The sequence below is a fragment of the Saccostrea echinata genome, unplaced genomic scaffold (genome assembly GCF_033153115.1).
Source record: "Saccostrea echinata isolate AGI-Se365-2 ecotype Australia unplaced genomic scaffold, CSIRO_AGI_Sech_v1 ptg000029l, whole genome shotgun sequence".
NCBI classification, from domain to species: domain Eukaryota; kingdom Metazoa; phylum Mollusca; class Bivalvia; order Ostreida; family Ostreidae; genus Saccostrea; species Saccostrea echinata.
In genome coordinates this window covers 18441637-18465394 of record NW_026889778.1, presented here as the reverse complement: position 1 = coordinate 18465394, position 23758 = coordinate 18441637, and the positions used below count along the sequence as shown (strand labels likewise).

Here is a 23758-nt window from a genome sequence, read left to right as displayed (position 1 = left end):
TAATTAAATATACTCTGGTTCATTTTCAAAGTAAAACACTTCTTATTAATTTTATTGGTGCTTTTATCTTGCAAATGATCTCGTATATGACCATGTTAATATATTCTGTTCTAAATTAATAACTGATAACGATAGCCTAGTGCTAGTGCGTTTGCTTCCTGATCAGGAGGCCTGGGTTCGATTCTTATTCGCCGCGCCCTTAGACATAAATATAGGTAGTGACTGTTTCTTCGCCAAGAGCCCCGGCATTAGAAGTGAACGTCACGGTGCAGATGTCATGACACGATAAAGAACCAATAGGAGCTCAAAAAAGAGTTCAATGGCTCTGAGTGCAGAGTATAGGTCTATTTTTGAAGCCCTTCACCGGTATAAGGCGACGTCTCTATATGAATGAAAAATTCTTGAATGGGGCGTAAAACTGTATACAGTCAATTTTATATGCATAATCATTTTTGTTGGAGAAGCACCCACCTTTGCTCAAATGTTAGGCATCATTCTAGCTCCATTTCTTTAAAGGCCAAGTTTTTTTTATCGATCAGCATATTAGGCAAAACTGATGAAGTGTAATTTTATATATCGTATGTTCGACATAACGATATGATTGATTAATCGAAAGTATATAAATTACTTAAAATACTACATATTTTATATGTGTGATCTACGATATATCATAGTCTATTGTGAGACAAATTTGTGAAAAATTGCTTAATAATTTGCAAAATGAAACAATATAATTCATATTATAATAATTATACCCAAACATATAAATTACTGAATATGTAACAGAATTTAATTAATTCAATTCGTGAATTTGAGGATTTGAGCTCCATTAGAAATAGTTGAAAAGATATGGAAATACTTAACACTGATATGTTTATATCCTTGCATTATGTTTATGCATGTACATACAATGCATCGTTTTCTACTAGGATAAAAACTACTTGTGCTCCTTCAGCACTTCCATTCTCCAGTGTAAAACGTGAGGTTCAGAAATGTTTTTCAGATGAAAACATCATTTCACAAAGTGGTCTGGACGACAGGGGATTTCTTAACCTCATCACTTATCCTAAAGTTATTATCATTCTAGAAGATACTTTCAATTATTCAGTTGTTATTGTCAAAGGTAATCTACCGTGCAATGCATTAAACTAACTAGAAGGCTTGAAATAATTGATAATGTCCCTGACATTTTAAATGCAAATTCAGCGTATTCTTTTGTCAATAAACACTTCAATGAAAATGAAAAAAATCTGACAATCATTATAATTCCAATTTGTTTATTTGTTTATTTTTTGGCTCAAATTAGTAGTATTCACATAAAAGTATTGCGAATGGATTTTTTCACGTTTTAAATTGACTTCATCTCTCATATATGAAAGGTGATGGAATTATCTCAATTGCTAAGATTATATGTTGCAATTATATGCAGGCTAATTTTTTATTGCCCTAAATGATACCGTAACACCAAAGAATAACTTTATATTTAAGGATGAAATGAGCATGTATACCATGTGATTTCATCACCAGTTAAAAAAGTGCAACTAGTCATATCTAATTTACATGTATTATTCACGTTGATTGCACTTACATACTGAATAATAGATGTCAATTCATCATGTAAACTCTGCAAATCACTTTCATTAGCAGCAGCACTGGTTTACGGACGTATTCCGGAGACGGGTGAGTTTTCCTGAGTAACTTAATCGTGAAAATGATTTATTAAAACTTTTTTGCAAAATTATTTCTTTTAGAGAGTTTCTATTTCAAATTATATTGCAATAAAACAGAGGTAAAATATTGTCTTTATTTTTTTTGGATATCCAAATAATCATTCAAAGCCTTGATTGATGTCATCTTATTCCGAAAAATTTATGAAAAATGGACCTTTTAGTATTGATATCCCCCCCCCCCAAAAAAAAAAAAGAGAAAAAAAACTCCAAATGATAATCCATTGAATTGGCTGAAAGTAAGTTAAATAAACCAAACAGATATTCAACAAAAAAGAAAAATGAAAATATATAGATAAAATTGTAAAGAATAAAAAGACAAAAATAAACAAAAACAAAACATTATATAGCGGCTATTTTGAGATATCGGACCTCAAGCGTGTCCATTATATTTCGTGCCAGGAAGAATCCTCAAATTTTAAACGTTTTGTGACATTATAACCGCCTTCAGAAGATATCTACCAATTTTTTGATGACGAACCTTCTCAAAACAAAATATATGCCTGCCAAAAAATATTGCCTTCATTTTCATATATAATATAGTCTATATAACACTTACTGATCATTGAGGCTTACTGAGGCTAAAAGGGATAGCAGACAGATTATTTTCTTTTCAACAGAATTCAATTTTAACGAGAGTTTGCACGCCATAAAATCCATTAGATTCTTCGTTTTTTTGTTGTTGTTAACTTGTTTTCATATCGAAGAAAGCAGCTATATGTACTGTAGATTCCTTGTTTTGAGCGGACACATAATATCACAGAATGACTCTTAGACGTCAAATCACATGAAGCAAATGGACGCTTGATAAAGCGATGTTACATTGTTTTCAACGCCATAACAATAAAAACAAGTAGTGTTTCTCAGCGAATGTGCAATTGATTTAAAAGAAAACTAACGTCTTTAGGTATGTTCTAAATTGGCCAAAATCGAGTTACATGTAAGTGCATTTTTATTTTTGACTGCAATGGTTAGTTACTTAAGTTCAGAAAGGAAAAAATCCGAAATACATGTATGAAATGTGAAGATAACGAACAGAGATGTTGGGCAATGAAGAGGCAACATTACTTTCACGAAAATAAAATTTGTTTCGTTTTGGACACATTTAGGGTACTATTATCGTGAGTTCTTATCACATTCGCTCAACAGTTCAAACCAGAATCGATGACGGTTCCACATTTTAACAGTTTTTCATAAACATGAAGTCGCAACTGTGTACAAAATGGACTTCGAGTTGAATTTAATTGAAACCAGAAAGTCAATTTGAAAGTCTGCATAGTGTGTCATGAAATAAAAATCTCCGACATAGAAATAAGGATTATCAGTAATAACCTATTCTAGATGTATGTACTCATTTGTACTCATAAATGTATTAGTATGAATTCATTTCCTATATGGTTGTATGATTTATTTGGTAAATAAAAGAATCATATGTCAGTATAACAATAATGCAGTAGTACATTAAACTAGTTATAGTCTTTTAGAATGATGTGGACGTCCGTCGTTCCTACTTTGTTGATCCTCCTTGTTACATTGTCCCTCATAAAAGCTTCGTCTCCGGCTGAATTCATGGGAGACATGAATGGCTACAGAAGTGCTTGTAAGAAACTTGGCTGGGAGCCAAAGCAAGGTTTGTTTCTTAAACGGTATGACTATATCAAGTAAAAGGCTGATAAACGTCATACGATATTCATGTAATTGTTAAAGCAGCATATCTTTTCCCATTGGTAAAAATGATATGGTAAACAATAATGTACTATAGTGATGTTTTTTTACTATAGTAAATCACAGTTTTTTCTACTGTAAATCTATAGTATAGTATTTTATATGAATACTATTCATATTATTTTTACGATGGACTTCAAATTTTAAAAGTTATATTTCGTTTTCTCCAAGTCATAAATGCAATTATTTGATTTTAAAAGGAAAAATTATTTGTAATATTTATATATTACTTCCAAAATTTACATCATCAGAGTGTAAGTAAATAAATTTTAGGCGCTAAATATCAATAAAAAGTTAAATGGTAAAGGTTAGTAGTGAACCAAAATATCAAAATTTATACTATAATTAACCATAGTAAGCATAAATAAAGTTTTGTTAGGGATATACAGAAAAACTGATTATATTAGACGAAATATATTGAAATATTTTCTACCCCCAAAGTTTAAAAGCATGTCTTTAAGATATTAATGCAAAGATATCATTTCTTCTCAATGTTCTTTTCAATTGATCAAAGTAAATGTTTCCTCTGTTTTTGACGTCTCCATATGAGTGAAAAATTCTCGAACGAGGCGTTTAAAAGCACACAATCAATAAATCAATCTTCTTTTTCGTAACGTGTAGATTGTACAGCTAACCACATCATTGCATTCCATGCCAACATAGATTCTCATCTCACCAATGTCCCAGTAAACACGACTATTCAATTCAACAACGTCCAGTTAAACAAAGGTGGAGCTTATGACCCTGAAACTGGCATCTTCACTGCACCGGAGGAGGGAGTGTACTCTTTTGCGTGGACTTTCCTGTCAAAACAAGGAGGAACCGTGTATATTGCTGCAACAATAGATAATGCAGATCGTGCCCATACGTGCATTGGAAACCAGCAAAGTCAATACATCAGCACTTCTGGTCACTTGGTCCACGAACTGAAGAAGGGAAATAAAGTATGGATCAGAGTTTGGCACGTTCCTGCCATATTCATACACGGTGGCTACTATACGTACTTTTCTGGAAGTAAAATTAACTCATTTTGAAAACTTAAGAAGGGGAAAAACATAACCTTGAAATGATGAAAACATGAACAAGACACGATTTTATATTCTGATTATAAAAGTGATTTTAAAAGCTTATAATTTAGATAATAAATATTGTTCATTTCAATAATTTTTAGAGAAATCTATTATTAAAGAATGACAGGAAACAAAATGACAATGTTGTATGTAATGCCTGATTTTTAGCCTGTCTCACTGCTTGAAGAACTATAGCCGGGGTAAAGACGAATAATGACCCCGTAGAAAAATGAAAGGGTTCATTTTTTCGACTTTTCGAAGTTTGGGCCTCAACGTTTAATTCCCTTGCGTTTTTCTGACGAAGAGTGAACGAACATGCATCTAAAATGTAACATACATGTAACAGCATTACATCTCTAGATCTGTTATACCTAGTTGGATATTTTACTGAAAAAGACAATCTAACAATATTATATACCATTATCACCTGCGTAGGATTAATGTTGACAATTTATCACAAAAGGCAAATCATTTTAGTCGAAAGATTTAATGAGACCAACATATTATACCGTATCCTCATTTTACGTACATCTCCGGTGAGCATTTTGGTCCACAAGCCTTTTGATTTATAATTCTTAATCCTTTCATCCAGAAAGAAAAATGCAAATATGTACATGTACCTAAAAACATACAAGGTTTTGAAAAAACCATTATTCTATGGGAGTCATTTCTCTTCGAGTAGGGAATGCAGATTTTAAGACTGATGCCACTTTTTTTACAGGGAAAAGGGTCATTTTTCGAAGTCGAATTATGATCAAGTGTTATTTGTCGACGTGGAAAAATGACTGGGAGTCATTTTTCAATGCCAAAAAATGACCCCGATCATTATTCTACGGGGGTCATTCTTCGTCTTTAAACCGGCAATTGTCAGTGTGTTCAACCGGAAGCTGATTGCACAACCGCCAAATCTTACGTGTAAAAATATAGTACTTACACTAGGATCTGAACTGCTGATTCGGAAGTAAACTGAGGACTTTTTTGAACAAATAAACATCAGTGGTTAAGTAATTTCCTTCATGTTCTTCAGTCAACTGAATTAACTGAACATTGTTTAAAGATATATGAAAAGTTTTTCATCAGGTCCCCCTTTCTGCGTCATATTCCATAAATACATGGTCTAGCATCAAGCTAGCACTTTTGTGGGGTGCACTCTACCTGGTACATGTATATACAGTAAGTGTAATGTGAATTTTGACCCTGTTTAATTTGGGTCATGGTATAAAGTTTCAAAATCATAATATTTTTCTACACCGTTAAATTCTAATTAAATTTCATTTAAACTTTTCGATATTGTTCATGTTTTACGCCACAAATCCCAGTTCTTTCATCTTGACATTGGCTAAAAGATAAGTCCAATTATTGTAACAAGTTTTCACTAAATCTTATAATAAAAGGGTCCTGCACTGATAGTAAAGACATGTATTGAATAAAAATAAACATTTTTTCTACCGCCCGAATTTCGTAGACTATATTCAACAATGAATTTTATGAAGCGACAATGGTTTAAAATACATTTAACAATAAAAGTCCCTCCATTAAACCATAAAAATATTTGAGTGAATGCGACATCCTTTTTAAAGACTTTATGCTGTTATTGATTTTTTCTCCCAAAGCAAATATTTATCTTAAGGGAATAATTTCAACCTTTGTTTTCGTAATACAGCTGTAATACACTTTTCGTAATACAGCTGTAATACACTTTTATATCAAATATGAACACTTATATTATGGAATTTTTGACAAACAAGACATCAAACGAAAGTTGATGGAAACACTATTACTGTTAATAAAAATTATGAAGATTTTTGCCATATATTCAGAGTTCGTATTATCATATAGAAACATCTGTGTAATATTTATTTATCTTCGGAGTTTTCTGGTTGACAATGATGATTAATTTATTTTCCATTTCGAGTATCACTGTGTATCTAGTCAATATTTACTGCAAATTTGTCATTAATTTTCTATGGTCTAAATTGTCTACTGATTTTTCCCTTTTCCTGTTCATGACAATGAGCACACGGCTGGTGTGACCGGTCGGCAGGTATTGCTTACTCCTCCTAGGCACCTGATCCTACCTCTGATGTTTCCAAGCGCTCGCTCCGTGATCGGAAGGTCATGAGTTCGAATCTCGGCCGCGACTGACCTAAGTCGATAAAAAAAATGGGTAGCGACTGTTCTTTCGCCATGCGCTCGTCGGCACTTTGAAATGAAAGTTGCGGTTCCTTCGGATGAGACCTTAAAAACCAAGGCCCCGTGTCACGACAGGCGTTGACACGATAAAGATCCCTCACTGCTCAATGGCCCTGAGTGCCGAGTAAAGGTCAAAATTTGAAGCCCCATCACCGGTATATTGTGACGTCTCTATATGATTGAAAAAATTCTCGAATGGGACGTAAAACAACATACAATCAATCAATCAATCTGATGTTTCAGGGGTCCGTGTTTTTGCCCTGTTCACAATTCGTTTTTTTACTGGATTTATGAGATTGATTACAGTTTGTTATCTTCATTATTTTCACCTTTTACATCAGGTTTGACAACCAGGTTTCCTTGCCGTGTATGACTTCTGGTTTTATCCTTCTGAAATATCCAAAATAGTAGCAACGACATTCACTTAATAATCAAAGTTAACAAGGAAAAAAGATGACAATCCTTGTATTCACATGACTTAAGAGTTTGAATTTCTGTTTTGAACAATTAGGATAGTATTAAAGGGTTTTTAAAAGAAAAAAGTATTTTACTTAACAAGCACAAAAATCGTAATAAAATGTAATAAAAATATTAACGTGGGTTTTTGTTCAGAGCTCGAGTGATTTTATGAAGTGAAATGTGTGAAATCAATCTCAAAATAAGTTACAGGTCAGTTTCTTACTCATGCATTGCTTGAAACACAGAAAAATAATAGTATTGGCGTAGGTTCGTTTGATATCTATATAAGTAGTGATTAAAAAATATAACTGTTTTTTTTCACCATGCTGATGACTAGAAAATTTTCACAGTTGAAAGTTGTATCAGAAGTACATGAATACACCTCATAGACATAATAAAATACACGAAAAGGCCGCTTGTAATGAATGAAATTCTTTCTCAATGTGTAGCAAAACTACTTAATGGCAATTAAAAACATAAGTTTCATGAACAGTGCGAGTTAGTAAATACATGTATGTTTTTCTCAAAATTGGGTTCCTTTTTTTCCAAAAGACAAGAGTCTCTTGTAACTTTAAAAAAGTTAGGTAAAGAGAGTTTGAGAAAACTGCGTTTGTAAACGAGCACTTGTTATGGGACCTGTTTTCCCATTTTAAAACATGTAAAGCTGCCAGTCGGAATCGTCATAGATGTAAGCAGCCAATCAGATGAATTCGTCCTAGACATTTCAAAGAACAACTGCGCGAGAGTTAAAAGACCCTGGACACAGTTGCATTTCCGTTTTACTTTTTCATTTTACTTACAATTTTAAATTCCTATTTTTATTTAAGAAATAACTTCAGTTTAATGAATTGATTTTACATGAATATTCTTAGAAGAATTATATGACAACGACATTTTTCATAAAATCACGTCGAACATCTGTTTTTGTAAACAGGGCACGAGCTCTATTATTGTAATGTTTACGTGTTATCTGGTGTATTCAAAATCTTTAATCTGCACACATCACTGAGCATGGACTGACAATACTGGTGAGTTGGTTTTGCATGCTCACATTTCTTCTCTAAATTTTCTTGATTATAGTTTTGATATTTTTCATTAATAGATAAGAAAATTTCTACTTTTCTTAAGTATTAACTATAAAGTTTACCTAGTGAAAGTGCAAGGATACATGTCAATTAAACGCCTCTCGAAATTTTTAAGCTTTAATAATTTCCAGATAGAAGAAGTTTCTAAACACGCTTTTATTAAATTTTGGTGTTAAATGCTCTAGTAACACATAGGTTATTATATTATGCTAAAAATTTTAGAAAATATTGATTTCAAATCTGTGTTAAAGCCCTTTTAAAAATAGGATAAAGAATGATAAAGAACGCTGTTTAAAGTTGTGTGAAAAAATTCTCTGACGTGGTTTCAATACCATGCACACTTACATCAAACCTTGTTATTCAATAGAATTCAAATTAATGGAAAAGTCAGGTGGTAGACAGGTTCTTAGCAACCGTGTATTGTGTACAATGGGACTGCATTCGGAGATATTAACTTTTCAATTATATGTAAAGGAGATGGGGGAACTAGGCGTGCAAAATCCTAAACACTCAATAGAAAAAAATATCATGTTAAATTTGTAAATTTAGCATTTAGAGTAAAGTTCTTATCATTGAAAGATATGAAATTATGAAGAAAACTCTGCGGAAAATTCTCTTGGCAAAAATTAATCTATAATTAAAAAAATGTGACATTCCTGGAGTTTGAACACAAGCAATTACAAAAACCCTGAATATTAATTTCCCTTTGTGATTAATACTCTAAACACTACACTACACTGCTCATTACAAGTAGCAGTATTCAAATCATGTTTGTGATACGACCTTGACTAAATGGACTTCAAATATGTCTGAGAAAAATACGAATGTTGTGTCATTTAAGTGTATTTTTAAGGTGTATTGGGTCTTTGCTCCGTATTTTTGTTAACCGAAGAAAGTATGTGTATATTTTTACGCAAACTTCAAAGAAATGGAGCGAAGACCAAACAATGGGAAAACATAGAATTGATCATTTTTGCCCTCTTTTGGTGCATGTATGCTTTTTCATAGACGAATAATTTCATTCGTTGTGGGATAGTTGCGATGTGTGGAGATTTACATACTGTAAAATGTAAATTAATGTTAAATGAAATATTTAAAAAAATTTTCTATAATGCAATCTGTTTTTGTCTGTCACAGGATGAAAAGCCAGGTTTCCCAAATTTGGAAACCCGATGGAAACATATGGGAATCGTGACATCAGTAGTTTCCATATAGTTTCCATTTTATGGAAACCACATAGTGGTTTCCACATAGATTCCCGATATGGAAACAATCAACCTGTGGTTTCCCATAAGTTTCCCAATATGGGAAACCGTGGAAACATGCAGTAGTGGTTTCCACGTATATTCCCGATATGGAAGCAATCAACCTGTAGTTTCCTGCATGTTTTCCGGATATGGAAAACCGTATGCTGTGGTTTACACCTATTTTCCCGATAATAGACATTTTGGAAACGTGTATCAAAAGAATAATAAAAAAAACTGTTTATGTAATTCTGTGTAATAAAATTGAACATTCTGTGACAAATAAAAGACTTTTTTAACATTTTAGTCTCGGTAAAACTCATAAAGACACGTGAATTGGAATTAGTAGTAAGAGAAGATTTAATACAACTTTTAATTTTAGAAAATTCAATTAATGTAAACTGTTCAGATAAAATTCAGTCATTGCGCTAACCCTTGTAATCGCGGGCACCTTTTCTCACGTGCCACAGGTGGAGACACGTGTCGCGAAGACACCTGCGACTGTGTATTTTTTGTATATTCTATGTGATTTGAGAGGGTTTTCTACCTAAGGGGAACAATGGGCTGTGGTCAAGCATGTACATACACATAGTCTCCACAAACTCAGTTTAAATTTAGATGATAATTGCTGGCCATTGATTTGATTTTAAAAAAATAATTTAAATTATCAATAAGACCACAGAATATTGAAAAAATAAGCTACATTAATTTTAAGATGTTCAATGAGAGAAGAAAAAAAAAGAATTGTATTTTAATTTAATATTTTTCATTACTGATTAAAAAACAAAATTTCCTAACCGTTTAAAAATTATATATACTTTTCTATCGATCTAGAATAAATCTAAATTCTCGTTATGTGTTAAATCATAATTCTTTTTCAAACAAATTTGTAAGTGCATAGATAAATGAAATAAAATTTCTTAATCGGTAAATAACGAATCGTCCTTGTTTGACATGAATGTAAACTTTGAATATTGAAAACATAGAAAGCATTATTAATTATCAATTTTGTTGCCTGCTTAATTCGCAAATTGTTTAGGAGAAAGGATGCAGATGGATCTATTATACAACATAAGAACTAAATTACTAATGTTTTGTGTGAAATTCGTTTATAGTCCTCTACAAAGACATTGATAAGATAATACAGCAGAATAATATTCATATACAAAATTAATGAGTGTAACTAAATAACTTATTATTTTTTTTATTTATATCTGTACACAGACCCTGATGTAGTAAATGTCTTCATTTTTCGCAGGGAATTACAATAATGTTGGTCTTAAATGCATACATGCACGTATATTCAATTTAGCCATTTTGTACACAAAGACCAATGCTGGCTCTAAATAAAGAACAGTCTATGATATTTATATAACATGATTTTCTTTTCCTTAAAAACAACGTCTTCTGAAGAACTGCATGCTAAGGCAATTCATTGAAGAAAAAAAAACAATAATTTATTAATTGTTTTACAAGTAGATGCTTAGCGAAAACTTAATATTTTTAAATCGTGTATTATGTTAAACAGAAGGTTACCCTTCAAATTTAAGCCCCCTCCCCTCCTTCAAAAAATGGAAAGAAAATAGTTTCTTTCGATGTTTAGGTATAATATACTGATGTGGTGATTGTCAATACTTCTACATGTACAAACATTTCTTTATATATGCCGTCCATTTCTTGAATTTTATACCCCTACATGTACCATTCCTTATTTAAAAAAAAAAAAAAACTGCACTTAAAACTGTCTACTCAAACCACAGGCCTGTAAAATTTCAGTTTGGGGCACAAACTTTACCAGAAAGTTCTTAACTAGCAAACCTTACCAGAAATTACCACAATAAAGTTATATATGAAAGATACAGGGCGGTACTGGCTGAACGGCTAAAGCCACGTATATATATATATATATATATATATATATATATATATATATATATATATATACAGCCCTGCACATCAACGAGTATACACCGGGCATTATTTTCCAACAAATCAGATGATCAAATATTGACAAATTGTTACCAGTCACGACTAAAATTCTGAACGCAATGGACATGATTGTAGGTTACCTACAATAATTCTGAGCTTATTTTAATCATGTGTTTCAGGTCAGTAGCAACAGTTTCAAAAGGGGGGGGGGCTTCCAAAAAAATCTGACGAGCCAAAAAAAAAAAAAGAAGAAGAAGAAGAAGAGCATATTAACCATTTACTTTCACCCCCTACCCCCCCCCCTCCGCATTCTACGGGCCGGTGTTTTCCAAATTAAAATACTGTTTTCCCAACCTTTGCTTAGATATTGGTTCGTTTTTTTTTCACCTTGTGTTTACTCTCCTTTTTTATAAATCAATTTTCAAATTTAATGTGAAAAATTCTTATACATTATAACGGTGAGAATTATCTTAACTAAAGGCAAAGATGTTTGAAATAAAATAAAGCAAGTAGAAAAAAGTCCCGCAATTTCGCCCACTGATTATTATTGATATCAGGCTAACAAACCAAAAAAGGAGGGGGTTCAAAAAAGTATCTAAAGCCGAACAAGAGAAAAAAAAAATCATCAAATCTTTATTATTCTTGAACCGTCCTTGCTGGTAATCAAATTATTTTGTCTTGATTTTCACAAGTGTATACTAGTCTAACATACCCTGATTCCTTTTATTAACTAGCAATTTTTGACACCGAACTTTTCCATCATCACTAAAAATAAAATACTGTTCTGTATACATGTCACGTAGTTCATTCGCATGCCAAATGCAGATCGAAATTTACGGCAGACTTCAAAGGACAACATTCTTGTCACAAAATAATAAACAGCTGATAAAGAGTCATCAAACGTTTATTTTGAGGGGCGCAACAGGAAATAAGCTTGTTTTCTGTACTGCAAAAAATATGTTTAGGGACGTATGGCATGTCCACTGTGCCCCCCCCCCTCCCTATTTTCTACGGTCCTCAACTAATATTCATTTTCTAATGCTTCAAATTTTAAAACATGTATACATGTATAAAGGTTTAACATCTTTCGTTGTGACATTATACATTAATCAGAATAATGAATAATTTAATGAAAAAGTAGTGGGAGGATAACCGGACATTATCTGTTTGGATGGGCACTACGTACCAAGCCCCCCCCCCCCCAAGTCAAATAATTTGAGGGGTCACACCAGAAACATAAAATGTCTCTGGTCACTCTCAGAAAACCGCTTTGTTTTCTATAGTATACTAATTATCAGCAAATTTATTGAGGAACACCCCCTTTCTATGATTAGTGAAGAACTTCACAAAGGATATGAACTCATAATCACCGTAATAGGGAATTTATATTATATATAAAAACTTTATTAACGTAAACAGGTTCCGTTTCCCATAATGCATCGCTCTGCAGAGGCTTTAATTTCATTGGTCAATTTTCACGAGGCGCCATTTTTGGAGTTGAGCAAGACGGAGATGGACTCGGGTGTAAGGTGCAAATGTGAAAAGTTAACGATGTTTTTGCCACCCAGTGTCTTTAAAACTATGAAAAATGCAATGATCAACAACCAAGGATTAGTGTACGTATATTTTTATATACTTTTTACGGTAAATAATACTAATATTGGGCAGAACAAATCTTTCTCATCGAAGACCACATTCGTTTTGACGCCATTTTGAAAAGTTTGATATCAACGTTTTAAATATGTTAGTTTACACATTGAAAAAACGGAAAGAGAAACTTGAATTATACAATATTTAGTGTTTTACGTTCAATCATAGATGTATAGATAGTAGACTTTGTATAGTTAGGCGCTATGGCACCACATTTGTCTTTTTCCATGCTGCATGTTGTATGTTAACGTTTCGCCTTCGTAGATTTTTTTTAATGAAAATGAATGCTTAATATAATAGTTCTCTCTCTATATAAATAAATGAAAAGTGTATGAAATTTTTTTCGTTGTTAAATCGGATAATAATGTTTGTACCGAATATGGTTTCTTTGATAATACGGACAAACATATATCCGGTTTGAATACATGTGTTCTCGGAATGCAACTTGTTGTACTTTTGGACTTCTGGAACTTTTTATGATGTAACGACAAGGTAAAAATGAATTATTTCTCCTACTAAATTACGATTAAGTCATAAATATTTAAACAAAAAGTGTCCGCAATCTCAACTTATCAGATTATTCACGAAGGACATCGTCATCGATGGAAATTTAAACAGTTAAAAGAGAGAGTTCTGACTAATGTAAGCCGCCTTTATTTGGCAGATAAAATTAGAAATTATGAAGAATCATTAGAACAATTTAAATAGATTTTCTGTAACTAGAGTACATATACATCTTACAAAGTCATAGCACAACCCTTATTCTAGTTAGAATAATCTAACTGTGTCTCGGGACAAGCCCTCACCACAGTTAGAATACGTCCCATATACTTGCAATGGGGTGCGTCGATTTACCCAAATGGACCCAAATGGACCCAAATGAACCCAAATGGACCCAAATGGACCCAAATGGCGACCCAAATGGACCCAAATGGACCCAAATGGCGACCCAAATGGACCCAAATGGCGACCAAATGGACCCAAATGGAGTTATTTAAGACTCAGAGAGACCCCAAATAATGATTAAATAGGAATAGAGTATATGCAAAAAAGAAAAAAAATCATCAAAGAGGAAAGGGTTGTTAGCCGTTATTTAAATAGGCACGTTATACAATTATGAACATTTCGAACGTGTCTATTTAAATAACGTTGCCCAGCTCTTGCCACGTGGAGGCCACCCATAGAAAGAGCCACAATTTATGTTTTGGAAAAATATGCCAAAGTTCCGAATGATTATTTTCTTAAGAAATGTTCAAGTAAAAAAGGAGCATTGAATCAATAAAGAAAAAGAAAAATGCTTAATTAAACCATACTCTTTTAAAAAATATTCCAATTTTTTAAAGACATGTCTAAATTTGAAAATGTAGATCACAAGATAAATGACCTAAATATCAAATCATCCATATAAAGTAACCAGAACATATTATTGTATGAGGCATGATGGAAACTATGTACAAGCACTAGTACTGAAATGAAGTGTAAATCTTATACGTAAAAAGAGCATATGTGTTAAAACATCCGTATAAAAAAAAAACATATATTAGTTGAAACATATTAGCCTAAATATATGTACAGACTCCTGTACTACATTGAAGTACATGTATATATATAGACATATAAAAAAAAAAAAAGAAAGAAAGAAAAGAAAAAGAACAGAAAAACAAACTACATAACTATACGCACTAGATAAAAAAAATATGTTAACACGAAACGGTAAAACATATCTACATGTAAAAGGCATGCAAAACACACTCACACAATAAAGAAAAGAAAACATAACGCTAAGCACTATCTATTGTCTATAATAAGTAATAAAATAAATCTTGGTGGAGCAAACTGTTCTTAACGCGTTGTAAAACACGTCGCCCTACCAGGGCCCAGACTCAGTTTCTCGCTAAATCCCCAAATATCTAACTATTACCTAAGAATTTCCAAAAATAAACACAGTTATAACTAATAAATACAGTTAAGCAGTAAAAAAAACTACTAACATCTACAGTTTATTTTATCAATTGCACCAGAAAACTGTTCTTATCGAGTTCACACACGACGCCCTACCAGAGCCCAGACTCAGTTTTCTCGTACAATTCTAAAATTAATAATTAAAAAAAACTTTGTACATATTTACACTGCATATCATAATATTTTGTATCATATATGTTTGTAGTCACAATTATAATTGGTGGTATTCAGTCATATTCGGTTTAGGCACACGCACATCATGGAAATTCAGGTAATCACATATGTTTGTAGTCACATTTGGTAATATTAAGTCACAATCGGTTTAGACACAATCACATAGCGGAAAGTCCGGTAATCATATTTAGTCACATTTAGTCACATTCGGTATAATTCACGGATCGAAATTAACGCCGGACACGCTCAGCTCTCGGTCGTTTCCTTTGGTGTGATTTTTGGGCGATCTTCGCGGTCGGTGGAACCTGCACAATAAAAAATAGGAAGTTAAATGTTAGAAATGAAATGTTAAAAAATATTTTTTACATTGTTTGTTTAGTCATTTCTTTATTTTTTTATATTGCTCTATAGAAATACTATTACTAAATAATTAACATTACAATCTAGTATTTACCTGAAAACTGCACTTCGTAGACTTAATATAGTTCTTCTTCTCGGCGTCTCTGGGTTTCTGCGACAGGAGTTTCCAAGTTCTTTTCCTTTTTTCTGTCTGGCTCATTTTCACCCATACATCTGGTGACACATGATGATTTTTAAAGGTGTCTTCTAGGATGTAGTTACCATTACCATGGATGGATCGACGAAAGTCGTTGAACTGAAACGCACTTATTTCGTTTATTTTGCTGATTAGGTCCGGGAGTTTATGTGGTTTCCAGTTAATTGATTCTTTCAGTCTATTGTTCATGGATTCTGAGTTGTTATTTGTCCATAGCTTGCTTACTGTTCCATTTTGAAGAGGTTTAAAGACGTGGTCGAATAGGAGTGGTTTTAAACGTTTTTCGAAGTAGTTGCGAAAATTTGGAAACTTGGAAACATTACTCTCCATATCAGCAATTTTGGATTCAAAGGAAAACGAATCGTCACTGTTGAGAAGTCCGTCGTAGCCGAAAATTAATTTCACAATAAACTCCCTTTCCTTTGCGCCACATCCCTCTTTGTCTTTCAGGTAACGTCTAACATTATCTTTAAGATGCTTCGTGCAGAGGAGATGAATGGGTTCATCAAATGCTTGATGGATGGCATTTTTAATGGCCTTTTCTTCGTCACTTCCAATTTTCAGTTGGGACGGGTAACCTAACTTGGCGTTGATATGGCAGAGAAACTTATAATAAGTTTCAGTTTCGCCGTCCCAGTGTAGAAAGGATGGTCCGAGAAAAATTGGATTTTGTAGCGTCTCGCGTTTTAGAATTTTCTGGTTTTTGTATGTTGTGGTTGTTACAAAACAAGGCCCAAGATTGAAAGTTCTGTCTATTCCAATAACACTACTATTTTTTCCTATGCAGTTTGTCCTCAAATCTTCCATCTGCTCGTCAGAATACACGATTACGCTAGGTGGTTTTGATGGCGTTACAAATATTTCCCTCACGTTATTTTCACCGTTTTGACACATACTTAACACGCTTAGAACCTCATCAGCAATGTTATGGAGTTTGTGTTGGCCGTTGTCTGTCTTTTTAGTATCTCTATACACTTTATCCCTAATTTGTTTGGCATTGGGAGCGTTGACAGAATCATCCAGCATCATCTGGTGACTGGTCTTGAGAGGTTTCTGATGTTTTTCCCTGGTGATTTTTGCTGCTTCTTGGAGAATGGCTGGATCTGTTCGAACATAGGGCACGGATGTTCTGGTGCTGTTGCCGTGGGGAATCTTCTCAAATTTATAAGAGCCGTGGTATTCGACGATTGCAAGGTTTTCTTTGTCCTGGTGTTGAGGTGGTAATTTCGTGAATATTGTAACCCTCCTCTTGTACTCTTCGGCGGTCTTTAATTTTGAGTAAGATCTATGGCACTTTTACTAAACATTATTGGTTAATGAATTAATTATTTTCTCAGAAAAAATATAACTTTGTGAAACTCTTTCCGATTGGTAAGCTCCTTTATTTTAAAATAATTTAGTTGGACATTATGTTTGAAGTGATATAATGAATAAAGGAAATAATTTTTCTATAGCATATTTTGGTAGAAAATGTTTTGAAATAAATATAAAAAACATTCAGCAGGATTTATTTTAATTCAAATCACCACTACATTTTCAACAATATTTATATACAATGCAAAAATTATAAATAATTTTATTCGTATTTAGACGCTTGAGGTCTTGTACTTTTATGAATGTATTCTGATTTTGGTATAAAGTCTATATATGTCCATTTGGGTCGCCATTTGGGTCCATTTGGGTCGCCATTTGGGTCCATTTGGGTCCATTTGGGTCGCCATTTGGGTCCATTTGGGTCCATTTGGGTTCATTTGGGTCCATTTGGGTCCATTTGGGTAAATCGACGTGCCGCTTGCAATGTAGCAAATCGGAGTGGATCCACTCCGAAATGATTTTGAAGAATACAAAATGAGTTGCATTAAAAATAACTACTAAATTAATCATAACAAACCTTTTTGAGATTGTATATGCCTTTTAACCTACAAATTAATCCATATATATACGAAAATTCAACTCATTTTCTCAACGTTTTTTCCTCGCTTCAAATTTAACGCCATGTTGACATTCGGAACTCTCTGGATTCTTCATAGAAAATGCAGAGAGTTCGAGTTATCGCCCGTGTTTATTTTGCTACATTGCGAATACACGGAACGAATTCTATCGTTAAACCGGGTCCGTAGGACAATATCATTTTAACGATAGAACGTTCTATCTACCCTTATTCATATGCATAATGATGATATGTGTAGGGAAAATGTATTGGTTTTAAAGTACTGTCTATAATAATATAACAACTGTTTAACAATCAAGTGATAGATTATAAATTGAAATAATTACTGATCAAAAGACAAAATTTCTCATGTGTGACCTGCTGAGAGATTTACTCAAAATGTTAAAAATAATAAGCCTACAAGATGTACAAATATTGATCATTTTTGATAGTATTTCAAGTAATGCAAATGAATCATCTGAGTAACAATCATCAGTTATTGGTGGTGGTCGCAACATCATAGAAGTCTAAAGTAAAAATAAGTGAATCCTCATTTGTTTGAAATTTTTGTTTGATATATGTTGTATGATAACGATAAATTTTTGTTTGTTTATTTTATTCCTTCCTGGTAGTTGTTGAAGTTTTGGCCATTATTAAAAATACTTTTGTTTGATCAGATGTACTCAGGGTTGTCTCTAACACCCGGGGGCCGAGGAATTTCCCCAACTATAATGATGTTATCCCCCGGTTATTTCGATATTCCTCCTAAACTCCCCAGTAAGGGAGGAACCCCAGTTTTCTTGGATCCCCAGCTAAATAAATTTTACTAATTCCTTATATGGATATAACAAATTAAGGAAATAGCGAAGTAATTTCACAGGTCCCAGTGACTTCATTATAACCGAGTTTTACTGTAAAAAGGAAGAAAAGGAATATATCAATAAAAATTTTATTCTTAAGAAGAGCAATGCTAATATGTATCATATTAATTCAAAAGCATCCTTAGAAAGTGTAGAATTCATACCCCCCCCCCCTCCCTCTGTACCACTTTTATATTTAAACTTTTAAATACTGAACTGATTTATGCTTTTTCCTACCCAAAGTGCTCAGGTGAGCAATGTGGCCCCTAGGACTCTTGTTTATTGTTGGTCTTATCAGTGAAATCAGAATGCAATACAGTGTAGTAACTGTACATAATATATTCTTTCAGAGAGAAGAAAATTGACATTAAAGGAGAACCAGTAACTAAAGATGTATGATGAATCAAGATGTGATCATGTTGTAAGTGGTAATTAATTCAATCATAAATAGGCATGTCTGACAATTGCATTAAAAGAAAAGAATTTGATTCCAGTTTTAATTGGAATGTTGAACTACCATCTGCAAACTACAACAGGTTAGGCATAATAAAAAAAAATGTTTGTTTAAGGTTAACACCCCCCCCCCCCAACCCTATATCTAATAGCCAACCCAAATTTTTTTTCATTGTAAAAATCCATAAGTAACTCATTCGTCAGTTTAACTTTTACATGCATCTTAATCGGTCAAGCGTTTGAATCGAAAGTACTAGAAATAGTTAGTGCAACATGGAATTAAAGAAGAAATACAAGACAGTTTTTTCATTGTGTGGTAGCTGTAAGGCAGTTGGCAAGAAAGATATTGTCTATCGCCTATATGACAAGCCCAAACAGAAGTAAAGCACCACACAATGGTAAAACTGTTTTGTATTTCAACCAATTCATGTGAATTTGTGTATAAAAAAAATTCAATAAAATAAAAAAAATCCTACCTACCAACCCTATTTTATTTCAGCATGTAACAGTAAACAAACATATTTTTTTGTTTGGCCTTATGAAATTGTATGGCTTGGAGTCTTTTTCACTTCTCTATAAAATTTTCTGTCTGGATGATATCTAGCATAATATACACCATGCAGTGAGGATTTTAGTTCATCCAAGCTAAAAACTCGAGTGAACTCTTCTGATCACCTTTTGTTTTGTCTTTTCTCCATCAAACTGTCGATCCATCAGTGAGCTTTTCACATTTTCAACTTCTTCTCAAGAACCACTAATTTTAACCAAGGTTGACTCAAAGTAAGGATATTTTAAATTGTACAGAGGAAGCCCCCTCCTCCCTCCCTCCCCCCCCCTTTCACCCCAAGGGGAAATGATCAACTCTTTCAGATATTATTGATATGATCATTGTTGAGCAACTTATAATTTTGTAACCTGTAGACTTTATTTTAAGAATAATGAATATTTGTTTAAGAGTCCTTTTGTCAAGGTTCAAAGTTCAATTAAAATTATTTTGTGATACATGTATTTGAGGATTCAAGATATCAGGAGTAAAATATTTAAAGAATACTTCCAAATTACTTCGACATATCTCTGGTATTCGAGATGCCAAAGTTCAACTGTATGGCTATGCTAAAGTAGTAAATATTATAACTTACTAAAACTTTCTAACATTGAGACATGTTAAATGAAACAAGACAAAAATGAAAAATAAAAATTTACTGATTTCTGGCTGGTCAGTATTTTGATGACTGTAATTTCTAAAATATTCAATGAAACACTTTGAAGCTTTAACTGTAGGTATATGTTAACTAATAAATATACTACAGGGGTATAAGGTAATATTTATAGATGAGAAGTTTTGAACAAACATTACAACATTCATGTATGTAAATTGGGGGTAAAAATTGGTTACCGGTAATGTCCATCGCCTTAATTTTCAATGACACAAAACAAGATTTAGAATGTAGGTAAATAATACTAGTATGTGTCTGTACATATGATATAGCATATAGAACTTGTACGGAATGTTGATTAGCTAAATCTTGAATGGCTGATATGTTGGTCGTTTTTGATGAAATTTAGATTATTTGTATGTAAACTGAGTGTACATGCAACATGAAATTATTCATAAGGTATTAAACATGATTAAAACATGTGTATGCAATGCAACATATGATGAATTCATATTGACTTGTATGGATATAGCTTAACATGTATGTGCATTGTTTTTTAGGGTCCTGTTCTGCAGATGCCATGAGATGATCTGTTTGTCCATCTGATATCACTTGTCCTGAGTATATTTTTTCTCCTCTTAGCCCAATCTCACTCAAATTTAACTCATAGAGTGCCTGTGGATGGAGGGTAAAAAGTGACCTTGGACCAATTTTCAAGGTCAAAGGTCAGTATCAAAACACACTATATATCTTTATTTAAAGTCCTTGTCCAGAGCATAATTTTTTCTCCCTTGGTATGATCTGGCTTGTGTGCCATGGGATGAAGGGTTTTTAGTGATCTTTAACAAAATTTCTAGGTCAAATGTCAATAAGAAAAAAAAAAAGATTCGTAATATCCTTGTCCAGAGCACATTTCTCTCCAATTCACTCAACTAAAAGCAGTGTTCTACATGTACGAGATGGTCATATTCTCAATGATACCTGCTTTAATGTTAATCTGGCTTAAAACCTTACTATGTAATGTTCATTATTCGGATTTCATTTCATTAAATTTAAAGACTGAAACTAATTATAATCACTGATATTGGTACATTAAAGGACATTGAGTGATCTTGTAAGATCTCTAAATAATATTCAAGCATACAATTCTTACATCAAATAATAATTTTATATGCAAATATATTGCAGATCGCAGATGATGTGAAGAAAACACAAAGGAAGCTGATGTTGAAAGAAGTATAGAGTATTTAATGAAGTTTTGATGTGAAAGACTACTTCATTGTGTACCAAGATATATGATTTTATTTATTTTGATATCATTTTCAAATAATGTTTTTGCACATCAAATGAATTATTAAACATATGATTTGAAAATGCTTTTTCCTTTTTATATATTTTCTTGATAGATTTTGAAAAGAAAACACAGTTTACCAAGGAAATGAATAATATATATTTTGATTTAAACCTGCTGTTCTCTTTTCACATTCTAGACAAGAAAGATTTACCATGGAAAATACAGGGATCCTTGAGCTTCCAGTTGATTGTCAATCATTTTTCGAAATTGAAATGCTCAACCTACCCTGTAGTTTCCATGGTATGGAAACTATTACACCACAATTACACATTGCTTCCCGTCTCAGAAAAATAAGGGAATCTTGAAGTTTCCCTGTAATTTCCTTTTATGAGACACCAGATAATTCCACCAAGTTTCCATCACACGGAAACAGCTACGCTCCAATTCCATATAGTTTCCTGAGTCATGGAAACTTGAGGAATCACGAGGTTTCCTCTAGTTTCCGCTCATGGGAAATCTGAGGATTCCATCGAGTTTCCATTCCATGGAAACCACTACGCTCCGATTCCACATAGTTTCCTAATTATGGAAACCAGTGGAATCTTCCGGTTTCCCATTACAGGAAACTACATGGAGGCTCGGGAAACTTCAGGTTTCCTGAGGTTTCCGTGGTTCGGGATACCTTATGGAATCGGAGCGTAGTAGTTTCCGTTGTACGGAAACTTGATGGAATAACCTGGCATCCGCTGCAGAAACCACTAGGAAACATGATGTAAACATGAGGTTTCCATGTGGTTTCCATATAGTTTCCCATGACGGGAAACTGCTTATTTCACCCAGTGTGTCGTCGTTTGTCATACGTCGTTCGTCGTCAATCGGTCGTAAACTTTTGAACATTTTTAGCTTCTTCTCTGGAACCAGTGAACCAATTCAACCAATTTTGGCATATAACATCTATGGGTGAAGAGGAAAGAAAATTGTGAAATTTGTGGCCCCAACCAGCCTGGGGCCTGAGGGGTGGGGCTAAAACCATCCAGATTAAGGCAATCTTTAAAAATCTTCTTCTTTACTCCTGGACATCAAACAGTCAAACTGTTGGCATGGTTGTAATAAGCATTGAGCCCTGTACCAAAATTATGAAATTCATGGTCCCAGGGTCAGGGGTTCTGGCGCTAGGGCGGGGCTCTAATGATAATATAGTCAAAATGCATTAATTCTTTTAAAAAAAATCCTATCTTCTGTTCCTAGGTATCTAGCTGATGAATTAAGTACATAGTTATGAAGAGCAAGACTGCCTCTTCCAAAATTGTGAATTTCATGGCCCCTGGGTCAGGGGTTCTGGTGTTAGGGCGGGGCTCTAATGATTGTATCGTGAAAATGCATTAATCTTTGGAAAATCTTCTCCTCTGCTCCTGTGTATTAAGCCGATGAATTAAGTGCAAAGTTATGATGAGGAAGAGTGCCTCTTCCAAAATTGTGAATTTCATGGCTCCTAAATCGGGGGTTCTGGTTTTAGGGCGGGGCTCTAATGTTTATATAGTGAAAATGCATTAATTCTTTGAAATTCTTCTCTTCTGCTCCTGGGTATTAAGCCGATGAAGAAAGTACATAGTTATGATGAGGAAGAGTGCCTCTTCCAAAATTGTGAATCTGTCAGCATAATTATAATAAACAATGAGCTCTTTACGTAAATTGTGAAATTCATGACCGCAGGGTTCAGGCCCTGGGTGGGTCAAAATTGGATATATTTAGACAATGAAATGTGTCTTAGAAAATCTTCTTCTTTACTTAAAGACATTAAGAAGGCAAAATATTAGTATGATTGTGATAGGCATTGAGAATTGTACAAAATTTGTAAATTTCATGACCCCAGGGTTCAGGTACCAGGGTAGAGATATATATTATTAGGTCACCTGAGTCACTCAGTTACCTATTGCTATCCGTTTTTGTCTGTCGTCGTGCGTCGTGCTTAGTCCGTCGTGCATTAACTTTTGAACATTTTCAACTTCTTCTCTAGAACCGCTGAAACAATTTCAACCAATTTTGGTATATAGCATCTTTGGGTAAAGGGGAACAAAAATTGTAAATTTCATGGTCCCTGCCCCCCTGGGGCCTAAGGGGTGGGGATAAAACCTCCAAAATTCATTTTAAAATCTTCTTCTTTACTCCTGGACATCAAGCGGTCAAACTGTTGGTATGATTGTAATAAGCATTGGGCCCTCTACCAAAATTGTGAAATTTATGGCCCCAGGGTCAGGGGTTCTGGTGCTAGGGCGGGGCTATATAGATC

The 23758-nt window shown here is 33.4% G+C and overlaps 1 protein-coding gene across 2 annotated transcripts; it reads left to right on the top strand.

Moving 5' to 3' along the window:
• Window positions 1-1636: 1636 nt before the first annotated feature.
• LOC133194584 (heavy metal-binding protein HIP-like) lies at window positions 1637-4616 on the top strand. 2 transcript variants are annotated; one of them, XM_061330519.1, is made up of 3 exons: window positions 1637-1680; window positions 3212-3357; window positions 4074-4616. In XM_061330519.1, the coding sequence occupies exons 2-3, from the start codon at window positions 3213-3215 to the stop codon at window positions 4484-4486; spliced, it is 558 nt and encodes a 185-aa protein (XP_061186503.1). In that variant the 5' UTR covers window positions 1637-1680; window position 3212; the 3' UTR covers window positions 4487-4616. The 2 variants fall into 2 exon arrangements, with proteins under 2 accessions (XP_061186503.1, XP_061186502.1); XM_061330518.1 differs by having other exon boundaries at window positions 1664-1680; window positions 3204-3357.
• The last annotated feature ends 19142 nt before the right edge of the window (window positions 4617-23758 follow it).